We start from the raw sequence: 12,883 nt of genomic DNA on the forward strand, positions 1-12,883 counted from the left end.
AAGTGTATATCCAATATATTACAGGGTCTGGTAGAAAGAAAGATTTGTATTTTATATAGTGCCCTTCACAAACGTGGGATGTCCCAAAGCGCTTTACAGCCAATGAAGTACTTTTCCGAAGCGTAGTCACTATTGTAAATTAGGAAACGTGGCAGCCAATTTGTGCACAGCAAGCTCCCACAACAGCAATGTGATAATGACCAGATAATTAATTTTTTTATTGATGTTGGTTGAGGGGTAAATATTGGCCAGGAGAACCTCTGTTATCTTCTTTAAAATAGTACTATTGGCTCTTTTACATCTGCCTGAGATGGCAGGTAGGACCTTGGTTTAACATCTCACTTGAAGGACAGCAGCTCCAACAATGCAGCACTCCCTCAGTACTGCACTGGAGGGTTGATCTCAATTTTGTGCTCAAGTTCCTGGCGTGGGACCTGAACCCACAACCTTCTCACTCAAGAAGCAAGAGTGTTCCCTACTAAGGCAACAGCTGATGAAAGCTTGAGCTGATATAGAACCTTATCACATTCTCAGGATACACAAAGTACCTTACAACCAACAAATTATTTTTGGAGAGCAGTCACACTTGTTATGTGAGAAAACACAGCAGCCACCTCCTGCACAGCAAGGTGCCACAACGAACTAATGAATGACCAGATAAACTGCTATTACCAATTAAGATACCAAGGGTACATTGTTCCGCAAATGGAATAACATCTGATCACAAACTCCAACTGTACATGTTATTAAACAATTCACGCTGAAAGGACATAACACAATTCAAGTAGCAGGTAGCATTGATAAGTTGCACAAGTTTTGTTCTTGTGGTTTATGATGCAATGTTCCTCCAAATAGTTCTCCCTCACACCCCTAACCCCTAGACAAAGTCAACACCACTCACAATTTGTTTCTGTTGCTGTTCTTGAAGAAACATACTTAGTTAAGAGGAAAAAAAGAAGTAAGACGTTTAGGATATACCTAATCTATCAAAATGACGCGTTAACCCGAGACACAAATGTTAACATATTTTTGCACCATTAAAATACCATCTATTGCCTTAAGAACAAGGCTGCAGTGAGAACAACCAAGAGGAACATGCACTAGGGCCACACTCCGGAAATGAAACCACAAACTAGTAAATTAGTGGAATAAAACAGTGCGAATGCTGAAGGTGATATGGCTTAAATGAAAGCTGGGGTGATCAGAGCAATGGCAACACAAGCAAGATGCTATGAACCTAGGGGCAGAAGCAAAATGAAAGTGCATGCTACTGAGAAACCAGACGTTGAAACAGAAATAATAACATGTTGCCATGCCAGGAAAAGATAAAAGTTAGTTCGAAAAAAAAAAGATATGAGGCACCTGGCTAGAATTTAACAGCAATCCAGTCATTCCTGTTAATTACAATTTCGTGTAAACACTAAAATTATTTCAGGTGAGCAACTTTAGCATCATTTCGCAAAATTATGAGACCAGTCCTGAGGGACTTCAAGGAACTTGGGATTGATCCCTTTGGAGCAGGGAAGGTTGAGGGGAGATTGAACAGAGAGTTCATTATTTTGAAGGGTTTTGATTGAGTAAATAAGGAGAAACTGTTTCCATGGGTAACCAGAGGACACAGATTTAAGATAATTGGCAAAAGAACCAGAGAGGATGGTGAGAATAGTTTTTACGCAGTGATTTGCTATGGTCTGGAATACACTGCCTGGAATAGTGGTGGAAGCAGTTTCAATAGTAACTTTTTAGAGGTAATTGGATATATATTTGAAAGAGAAGATCTTCAGGGCTATGGGAAAAGAACAGGGGTGTGGAATTAATTGGATAGCTCTTTCAAAGAGTCGGACCAGACAGGATGGGCTGAAGGGCCTCCTTCTGTACTGCATGTTTTGAGGGTAAATGGTGCTGGACTCTTCCTATTGGCTGGTGAAGCAATAACAAGGGTGTATAGATGGAGGATTTTGACTGGGAGAATGCGGGTGCAAGTTAGAAGACATTTCCTTCATTCATACAGTGAGTTATTGGAAGGGGAAATCACAATTGTCTTTTCAAGGAGGCCATTGTTAACAAAAGGGAATTGAATATGAATGTGAAAAGGAAGAATATAAAACGACATGGGGAGGTAGAATTGTAAGTAGGTCGCTCTGTTTAAGGGCTAGCCCTGCCACCAGGTTGGTGGACCAAATGTTCTCTTTCTGTGCTTCGCTCTCCCAAATTTTTGTGCTTAGATTAGAAAATGATTCAATTGCCACAGAACATTGGCATGGATGGGCAACCAAAATGTTCAGGGAGTTGATCACGGCTGACAAACTTTGGGAGTTCAAAGCCTGAGGAATGCATGGAGTATTTCTTAAATGGTGAGTGGCTGGGAAGTGTTGACTTTCAAAGGGTCTTGGGTGTCTTTGTTCATGAATCGCTGAAAGCTAACATGCAGGTAGAGCAAGCAATTAAGGCGGCAAATGGTATATTGACCTTCATTGCAAGAGGATTTGAGTATAGGAGTAAGGATGTCTTACTGCTATTATATAGAGCCTTGGTGAGACCGCACCTGGAGTATTGCGTGCAGTTTTGGTCTCCTTGCCTAAGGAAAGATATACTTGCCACAGAGGAAGTGCAGCGAAGGTTCACCAAACTAATTCCTGGGATGGAGAGATTGTCCTATGAGGAAAGATTAAATAGACTGGGCCTTTATTCTCTGAAGTTTAGAAGAATGAGGCTCGACAGGGTTGATGCAGGAAGGATGTTTCCTCTGGCTGGGGAGTCCAGAACCAGGGGACACAGTCTCAGAAAAAGGACAGACCATTTAGGACTGAGATGAGGAGGAATTTCCTCACTCAGAGGGTGGTGAATCTTTGGAGCTCTCTGCCCCAGAGGGCTTTGGAGTATGTTCAAGACTGAGATCGATAGATTTCTAGATATTAAAAACATCAAGGATTACGGGGATAGTTCAGGAAAATGGTGTTGAAGTAGAAGGTCAGTTATTGAATGGCAGAGTGGGCTCGAAGGGCTGAATGGCCTACTCCTGCTCCTATTTCTTATGTTCTTATGACCTGTTAATGGCGCAGTGCCAACATCACGACAGAGAAGACACAAGCGCCATTTTGTTTGCAGCCACTCCACTCACTATCAACGCGATAATGTTTTTGTGATTCAGGGCTTGAGGAGACAAGGAAGGGTGCGTCAAACTCCAACTGAAGGAGAGTCTGCCTTTTTCGTCCAATCAGTAAGGGTGGAATCTGTGATCTCCAATAAGGACTAATCTGCCTATTTCAAATAGGACCCTGGTTCCTTGCTGAGGGAGTCCTGCTCGCCTGTTCAAAAGAGCAGGTTGAGATTGGGACATGACAGGAAGGCAGAGGGATCAGACGGGATGTACTGCTACAGAGGGTGGGCAGAAGGCAGCTTGATCTAAGCCCCACTGTGAATGCTGCTTTGTAACCTTCTGCTGGGAGGCGCACAAGGATAGCTCAGTTTAATTGTCCCCCTAATTAGCCCAACCCACAGCTGAAGCTGCCTCCGAGTAGCTCCATTTTTTTTTATTATTCATTCATGGGATGTGGGCGTCACTGGCTATGCCAGCATTTATTGCCCATCCCTAATTGCCCTTGAGAAGGTGGTGGTGAGATGCCTTCTTGAACCGCTGCAGTCCATTTGGGGGTAGGTACACCCATAATGCTTTTAGGAAGGGAGTTCCAGGATTTTGACCCAGCGACAGTGAAGGAACGCCGATATAGTTCCAAGTCAGGATGGTGTGTGACTTGGAGGGGAACTTGCAGTTGGTGGTGTTCCCACGCATTTGCTGCCCTTGTCCTTCTAGTTTGTAGAGGTCGTGGGTTTGGAAGGTGCTGTCTAAGGAGCCTTGGTGCATTGCTGCAGTGCAATCTTGTAGATGGTACACACTGCTGCTACTGTGCGTCGGTGGTGGAGGGAGTGAATGTTTGTAGACAACGTTTGTAGACTGAATGTTTGTACCACTACGTCACCGCCTACCCCTCATTCACGTCAAACGTTTCTCCCCATCGTTAACTTTTCATTCTCCAAAAGGGCCCCTGGAAAACTCCCTCAGAGATCTGGGAATCCAGCCAAAAAGCATGATCAAAGAATTATTCTTGCAAGCCAGAAATCCTGACCGGATTCTCTCATCGTTCCTTGAAGGGGAGAAACAGGTCCCGGGGCTCCCACAACATGATGGTGGGCGTAAATGGGGCTTTTGTGAGCACTGTGTCAAACCGCCATCAGAAATGAAGCATTTTACCATAACTGTTACTGTTTTTTTGCTGGTCCGCTAATTGCTGCTGCAGTTTTGGTGCAGGTTTAGGGTGAAACAGAAAACTTTGCATCTGACTGATTTGCCAAAAAGAAAATTCTAATAAAATGTAACATGTTGGGTGCGAGCAGTTTGCAAGTAAAATGCAAATGAGCAGGAGCTGATGGTTTAAATGTGTAATCTACTGGACATCATTTTCAAATTGATGGATGAATTTGAGTGAATAGTGAATATCAACTCTAGTGACACAAATTGTAATACAAATCAAATCTATTTATGGAGTGGTTGGGATTTGGAATGCACTGCCTGATAGTGTAGTGGATATAGATTCAATAGCAGCCTTCAAAAGGGAGTTGGATATATATACTCGAAGGAGTCAAAAATGACAGGGAGATGGAGAAAGACTGGATTTAGCAGGTGACAATTAAAATAACTGATAAGAATAGTTAAAAAGGATGTCTGTTGTCGAACATTTACCTAACAGCAGACAGCTACTATTCTAAATATCAAACATTTACAGTCCAGTAAATTTGACTGGATTACTGGGGTCAATGTTTAATTCTAGCCCGTTGCCAGCAAGGCGGCTTAGGAACATTAATTACCTCTTCACGCCGTAGGCCATGTTAAGTAAATTGTCCAGCCTGTGAAGGAAAGGGAGACGAAAGGAAGGGTCGATGTTAGTACCTATGAAACAGTAGCCTTTATTTGAAGAGAAAGAGAGAGACAGAGAGACAGAGAGAGAGAGAGAGAGCAATCGCAGATACACAGCATCAGGTGCATGCCACAATACATAATGAGACAAGCCCAATCATACTCTTTCCAATTATACCAGATACATGAGATTGACATGACTGCTGAATTAAGGTGGCTCCAAATGTCCAATGGTGATTGTGTGGGTTTGACTCAATCACTGCAATCGATTGTAGCATTTGTAAGAGAAAAATTAGTTCATTGATGATAATCTTCCAACTTATCTTTTACCAATTGTATGCCAACATGTATATTTGTATCTGTTTTGCCACAAACCAACTCTGGAGTTAAAAATGTTTAGTTTTGTACCAATTTGGGTTCAAGATTGCAACAGATGCGATATCAGAGTGTAACTCATTTACATTCAATTGCAGTGTAAGTCAAAACTTCAGTGTCTAACCCCCATTATAGATAAAATGGATGTCCAATGCAGATGTAAGTTTCCTACAGTTTCCTTTTAAATCCTGTTAAAAGCAGGATTGCAGTCTGTCTTTTCATTCTGCATTATTTGCTTTCATTCTCGAGATGTGGCTTTCGCTGGGAAGGCCAGAATTTATTGCCCATTTCTAATTGCCCTTGAGAAGATGGTGGTGCGCCACTTTCTTTAGTAGTCTAATACAACTGAATGGCTTGCTCGGCCACTTCAGACGATTGTTAAAGGTTAACCAGATTTGGGATTGGAGTCACATATAGGCCCAGACTGGTTAAAGTTGACATTAATAAACCAATTGAGTTTTTAACGACAATCTGACAGTTTCACAGTCACTTTTACTGAGTTTGTTTCCTGATTTCCTTTTGGAAAAATCTGAATTAAGATTCTCAAGCGGTCATGGTGGGACTTGAACACACATCCCCTGGATCTCAATCACTATTCTAGTAACACAATCATGACATTCTTCTTCCTGGACCAAACCATTAAAGCCATGCTGTAGCACTGTTATTACGGCCCAGCTGGGTGTGCTAGAGACTGGGAATCAAAACTGGGAGTTTCTCTTCTGTATATGTTGGTGCCATACTTGGCAGTGTTACATTTATCAGGGTCTACTTTCCACATTGCTTCTTACTTTCTATTGGGCAGTTGATATGAGCACAAGGTGTTCGCTGTTCACCTGCAAAGGTGTCGATCTGTCTCTACTCTTGTAGAACAACGCCATGTTTAAGAATGTTCTGCAGCATTAATCTGAATAATACCATATATCCCGTTAGAAGCAGCTATTTCCCTTGTGTTCATGGGAACCAGCACTGGCACGATGGACCGAATGTCCAATTCTATGGTAATATGTCCGGTTAAGAGAAGGAATCTGCAGAACAATTCTTTTCCAAGCTGTTTCATTTTTACTGGGATGATCCTGGTGTTGGGATCACCCCCTGTTTTTTTATTTGTAACCAAGCTTGGCTCCACCATTGACCACCTCATGCATCATATGGTCTGTCAATGGACCAATGGGAAACGACTCCACCAGTTGTCCACGATTGTTGTGACTAACTTGTGAACGTGGTCTGGCCTTTAAGTGGCTAAAGTGCTCAGGTTATGCAATTCTGGATTGAAAATGATGGTGGCATATGTAAGGGAGTGAATATGAGACATTCATGTCCAAGATATTCTCAGTGACTCCAGTAACAATGCAAGTGACTGGTAGCCACATTGTTCATCTAGTCGTAGTAGTAGGTAGTAGAGACCCTAAACTGTCACTACTTCAAAGCTCAAATTAGCACAAAAGTCATAACACTGGATTTCTTATTAGTGAGATTGATTTGCAAAGGAATGGGACTGTGCCATTAAAGGTTCTGGGAGCTGAGGACTTACATTAACTGATTCTGACTCTGTTCAAAATACTCGGGTTGGACATGGTTTAAACCTGGATATAAAGTACTTTGTATCCCCTCAGTGTTTTTAACCAAACTTGATAGAAGTCATTTACACATATCAAGATATTTCAGTCAAGTGTTGTTCAAATGCAAAGTTAGCTCTTCATGCTTCACAATTCTAAATCTGCGTACCATGTCGTTAAAATAAGACAATTCAGCAGTCATGGGTCTACATGTTATATCTCAACCAGCTTGTTGACCAAGCTCACCTGACGCAATGCATCATGGGAACTTGGGCTGCCATCCCAACTTGACGGAAGGATGGAACTGGAGTTCCCACGATGCATTGGGTGCTCTCGGACACACCCGGCAATGACGAGAAGATCCCATTGATGGCTCACCTGAATCTCTGTGCCTGGTGGTGCAGGGGACCAGGGTATCGGCGGCTTGTTGACTGGTACAGCTGAGATAGCAGTGCCTGGCCAGTCTTTTGACTGGGGTTGTTTGCAAACTTCACTGTGATGGGCTCAGTTGCTCCTAGGGGTTTCTGCCCATTCAGCCCCTTAATTGCTTCTTCTGCCTCTATCCTCTTGTCAAATCGGATAAAGCCAACCCCTCGGGAGACACCTATTCAGGAAAAGACACAACAATTGTAACCCGTTTGCAGTACGCGTGACTCAAGACACTGACAGCAATATACTTATGTAGTGTGAACCTGTCTGTTTTCTTCTTTCGAATTTATTCCTCTCTTGACTCTCGCTGGGCTCAGTGGGTAGCACTCTCACCTCTGAGTCAGAAGGTTGCAGTCTCAAGTCTTACTTCAGACTTGAGTAGAAAATCAGGGCTGACACTTCCAGTGCAGGACTGAGGGAGTGCTGCACTGTTGAAGGTGCTGTCTTTCAGATGAGGTATTAAACCCACGCCCTGTCTGCCCTCTCAGGTGGATGTAAAAGATCCTACAGCACTATTTCGAAGTACAGCAGGGGAGTTCTCCCCGGTGTCCTGGCCAATATTTATCCCTCAACCAACATCACTAAAACAGATTATCTGGTCAATGGTCACATTTCTGTTTGTGGAATCTTGCTGTGTGCCGCGTTTCCAACATAACACCTCAAAAGCACTTCATGGGCTGTAAAACGCGTTGGGAGATTCTGAAGTCTCTATCTTGCTGAGATATTTTCCACGGTGGCTGATAGCTCTGTCATTCTTGATGTCTGAGATAAAGGGATGATTGTTAGTTGGCCACTCCACAATGTGGAACGCCACAGGCGAGCAAATCCCACTACTCAACAGATGTTCCCGTTTGCATTTTCTACCAGGACTCACTGGACAGCTAAAGTGTGGGAACCTATGCTGATCTATCCCCTTCCAAGCCCCAGAAAACCATTTACTGCATTCCTACCACTACCATGCTGAGACCAGTTGTCTCAGCACAGACTGAGAATTGAAGCTGAGGCCCTTCTGGTCTGGATTTGAGGCTGGATAGTGACGTTACCAACTAAGACATCAGGAAACTGTATGCTTTTAGTGACCTTAAAGATTTCACAGAGAAGGAAGTACATAAAGACGGATTATACAATGTTAAATACAAATGGCTCGAGGTGTTGGGGCAGCAGCATGGAAAATGTTAATATCCGACACTCAAGCAGGCAGGTGGATCACCGATAAGTGTTCAGATCCACAGCAACTCTGAAAGCTAATAGATGCTATTGAAACCCAATATAACACCTAGTGATCCAGTGACATTATCATTTATCAGTGGAAAGAGGGGAACATAAATTTAACAACAGTATTGATCAAATGTATTACTCTTAGTTTTAATAAGAGATTTATTGTCAGAATTTATAAGCAGTACTGTTGATCAGTTAGGTTTGGGATTTGCTGGAGGGCTTCTTAATACTGTTGGACATGTGGTCCCCTATTTCCTTTGTAGCTCACTAGGGGTGTGCCATGTGTGTCTCACTATTGTAGAATAGCCCATCAGTTTGAGTCAATGCCTGGCACTGCCCTTGGCACAGTCCCTTGCAGGACTATCTCATGTGTGGCATTGAGAAATTACTGCTTTATTGGCTGGAGGAAGCTACTCCAGGGTGGGAAGGGGAACAACAGTTTTGGGATAAAACAGTCAGTCGTTTCAATATTGACATTTTAGCTTGGCGAGCATCTTTTAATTTTGGTTAGGTCGGGCTATTCAGCCTTGAAAGGGCGGTGACTGACAAGGAACCTCATACGGAGGTGAGGGTAGTAAATGAAAGGTAACCATATACCACAACAGATGGTACAGGTTCAAACCAATGAAAGGTTTGAAGGTTTGTATATTTTTCTTCAAATAAGGAGTGATCAATCCTTGGAATGGTCTTCAGGGTAGCAACCATGGATGATATTGACAATGTTACAATGCAGTAGAGCTATATGGGTAGGGATGGCGAAGTGGTCTTCATCAGCTCAAACTATTTTGTGCTCTTCCAATCATTGACAATAAAGTATGATACCACAATGTTGTTAGTCTAGATACACCTAGCTGCACTTGATGAAGAACTGTTCCTTATACTGCTCCACAACAAATTGGGAATGGTAGAAAAAACATATTTCGCTACTGTTGGAAGAGTAATATTAGATGTAGGATTGGGCAGAGCTCTGTATTGAGAGTAGACAAGCTCGATCTTTCAGCCCATCCATTATCAGGCTGACTGTCTTCTGTCGTGGCCTACAGACCCCTTGACTGGCAGAGATAGAACGCGTGTCTTACCTGTAACTTGGTCGACGAGGATACGTGAGGTGATGATTCGGCCATACTGTGAAAAGAGTTGCTCCATCTCTTTCTGGCTCATGGTTTTGGGCAGCCCACTGACGTACAGGTTAGCATCTCGAATGGAGGCGGAGCTGGGCCGTGCATAGGAAACCTAGAAATAGGAGATATGTGGAAATGGTCACCCTTAAAATGCGACTGGATTAAACATTTTCAGTGAGGGATGGGGAAAGATTGAATTTTCTCGCCCCCGGTCTTTTATTCAGAATGGTGCATTTGTTTTATAAGATACTGTGGTAGAAAGTGAGTTTCTGCCCATGAGTTATCACATAGACCGTACCCTGGTCCAATTATCCCTGCCTTTAACCCCACTTTACCTGAAGATTACAACTGATCCCAATCCCTGTGTCTGCAAGCTCACAGGTGACCAAATAGCTTGAATTGTCCTTCTCTTACTCACAGCTCTTCTAAGAATTGGATTTCATTAACCTGCTCTCCTAAACCTTGGGCGGATGGTCACTTTAGGACATGGACTGTTGAGGACTGTGTCACGACCGATAGCGAGGGAGTTCTTATTTGTACGAAGAGTGGTCAACACTTCTCTATTGGTTAGTGGGCGACAACAGGTTATTTAAGGAACTGTTGAATGCTGTGTTGGGGGGGAATAATCTGGTTGGCTTTCACAGTTCCATCCAGCATCATTGTGTTATGAGTGCTTCCATTTTTTTTTCAATAATAATTGAAAAGAGGATAAGACTAAAAAAAAAACAGGTTTCTTGTGCAATAGATTAGAGTTTACTCTACCAGAATGTCTTTATTAGTTGCTGTGGTCTTTCTGGAGAAGGAGGATGTATCCCTGAGTGATTTGAGAAACTTAACCAAGGTTAAACTAAAGTATTTGGCAGAACTGTGGGTTTTAGAGTTAAAACCAGGAATTAAGAAAACAGACATACTTGAAGTACTAGCACACCATTTGAAATTGGAAGAAGAAGGCAAACTAGAGAGAGTGCAGTTGAATTAGCTAAATTTCAGTTACAGATGAAGCAGCTTGAGCAGGAAATGGAAAAACTTAAACTTCAACAGGAAAAAGAAGAAGCAATAGAATTGAAAAACTTGAGCTTGAAAGAGAATTGACAATGAAGAAGTTTGAATTTGAAAAAGAGGGAAAGGAAAAAGAGAGAACATTTCAAAGAGAAAGAGAAGGAAGGGAACAAAGTTAAAAAGATGGAACTAAGACAAAGGGGTGGTCTTGACTCCAGTGAAAGTTCTGGTGAGGAAAAATCTGGCTCTAGCCCAGGACCCAGTGGAGAGCTGTTTAAATTTGTGCAAGCCCTCCCTAAGTTTGAGGAAATGGATATAGAGGCATTTTCATTTCTTTTGAAAAGATAGCCAGACCGATAAAGTAGCCAAAGGAAAGCTGGACACTGCTTATGCAAAGCAGGTTGATGGGCAGAGCTCATGAAGTTTATGCCATGCTTTCTGATGAGGCTTCTGCGATCACGAGATGGCAAAAAAGGTGATTCTCACTGCTTATGAGTTGGTCCCTGAAGCTTACTGGCAGAAATTTCAGAACCTCCGGAGACAGTCTGGGCAGACTTATGTAGAATTTGAGAGGGTAAAGCAAATTAACTTGGATCGTTGGATACGGGCACTAAAGGTAGAGGCCACATGTGAGAACCTTACAGAACTAATTCTCCTGGAAGAATTAAAAAATTCACTCCCTCTGTTAGTGAGAACCTTTGTAGAAAACCAGAAGGTTTCAGTGGCCAGACAGGCAGCAGAAATTGCTGATGATTACAAGCCTGTTTATAAGCCCAAAGTCTTTGTCCGTCATCCCGATAAAACCAAGAAGGATAGAAGGTGGGAGGGTGAAAGGAAGGCAAGTAGTTGGGGACAAGAAAGAACAGCTGGGAATGGCCTGGGATCTCCTCCCCAGGCCATAAAGGAAGAAGCTGAGGGTGGAAGTGAGGTCTGCAAGCCTAAGTGTTTCCATTGTCACAAGGTGGAACATCTTTGTGCAGAATGCTGGAAGTTGCGGGGTCAATCCATGGGACTTATCAGTGTACACAAAGCCAATGCAGAGAAAGGGCCCTGATCGAGAGTATGACAGATCAGGCTGTAGCTCTGACTGCAACTGTAAGACCAGATACCAAAACCACTATGAGTGCAGTGGACATGAATAAGATACCTGAGAGTTATAGGGAACCCTTGTCAAAAGGAAAAGTAACTCCTTATCCCTCAAGTGAGACAGGTAAACCTGTCGTTATACCTAGGGATACAGGAGCCACCCAAGCTCTTTTGCTGGGGAAAGGCATAATTATTCCACCAGACAGTGCACTGAATGCCAAGGTTTTAGTGAGTGGTATTGGTGGGGAGTATGTACCTTTGTATCGGGTGCACCTAGAGTGTGACCTAATGTCTGGAACAGAAACTATAGGAGTTGTCCATAGTTTGCCAGTAGATGGAGTTGACCTACTCCTGGGGAATGTTTTAGCTGGAGCAAAGGTAGTAGCTTCTCCAGTAGTCACGGAAAAACCATGTGAAGTTAAAGAGACAGAACAGTTGCAGGAAAAAGTTCCAGGAATTTTTCCTTCAAGTGCAGTGACTCAAGCAATGGCTAAACAAATTCCATTGTTGGAGGCAAAATTGGCACCAGTCAGATAGTCGAATATCTGGAACTTTCTTTGGGGATTTGGATAATCCGAAGGAAATATTTACTAAGTCTTCTCGGATCAAGGCTCAGCAAGCCGAACCAGAGTTAAATAAAGTGGCACAATCAGCTCTAACTGAAGCTGAGGCAAAGGGAGTTCTGGAAGGATACTATATTAAAAATGGGATTCTGAGGAGGAAGTGGAGACCTCCTCACAGGCCTGCGGATGAAGAATGGACGGTTATTCACCAGATAGTGGTACCGCCCAAGTATCGCCGGGAGGACAATGAGCAAGCACAGGTATGTCAGGTAGTAGGGACAGAGAAGACTGTAAGAGATAGTGAGGATGAGGCAGAAGGAGGCCTAGAAAATTCTCAGATTGAACCTTCTACTATCTGGTTAGCTAATACTGAATTGTGGGGGAGATTGGACACTATGCTTTCATATTTAGATGCAGAACAATGAGAAGACCTAACAAGGCTACTCACAGCATTTAAAAGAGTCTGTAGGGACAAGCCAGGGTGTACAAGCTTAGCCACACATGATGTGTCCAGAGAAACATCCAAAAGACTTGCAGGTGATAGGTAAATTGGCCGTTGTAAATTGCCCCTAGTATAGGGAGGTGATAGGGAATATGGGATTACTTTAGGGTTAGTATAAA

General features: G+C 42.9%; 1 protein-coding gene across 5 annotated transcripts in view; it reads right to left on the reverse strand.

Moving 5' to 3' along the window:
- The window catches only part of elavl3 (ELAV like neuron-specific RNA binding protein 3), a 54,728-nt gene that overhangs the window by 18,426 nt on the left and 23,419 nt on the right, over positions 1–12,883 (reverse strand). For 3 of the 5 annotated variants that reach the window (XM_068020806.1, XM_068020805.1, XM_068020807.1), the window contains exons 3-5: positions 9,573–9,726; positions 7,225–7,450; positions 4,867–4,905 (exon numbers count right to left, since the gene is read on the reverse strand). In XM_068020806.1, the coding sequence (XP_067876907.1) occupies positions 4,867–4,905; positions 7,225–7,450; positions 9,573–9,726 (419 nt within the window). The remainder of the gene's footprint in view (positions 1–4,866; positions 4,906–7,224; positions 7,451–9,572; positions 9,727–12,883) is intronic. The other 2 variants (XM_068020808.1, XM_068020809.1) reach the window with 1 other exon arrangement.

Source organism: Heterodontus francisci, chromosome 43, assembly GCF_036365525.1.
Source record: "Heterodontus francisci isolate sHetFra1 chromosome 43, sHetFra1.hap1, whole genome shotgun sequence".
NCBI classification, from domain to species: domain Eukaryota; kingdom Metazoa; phylum Chordata; class Chondrichthyes; order Heterodontiformes; family Heterodontidae; genus Heterodontus; species Heterodontus francisci.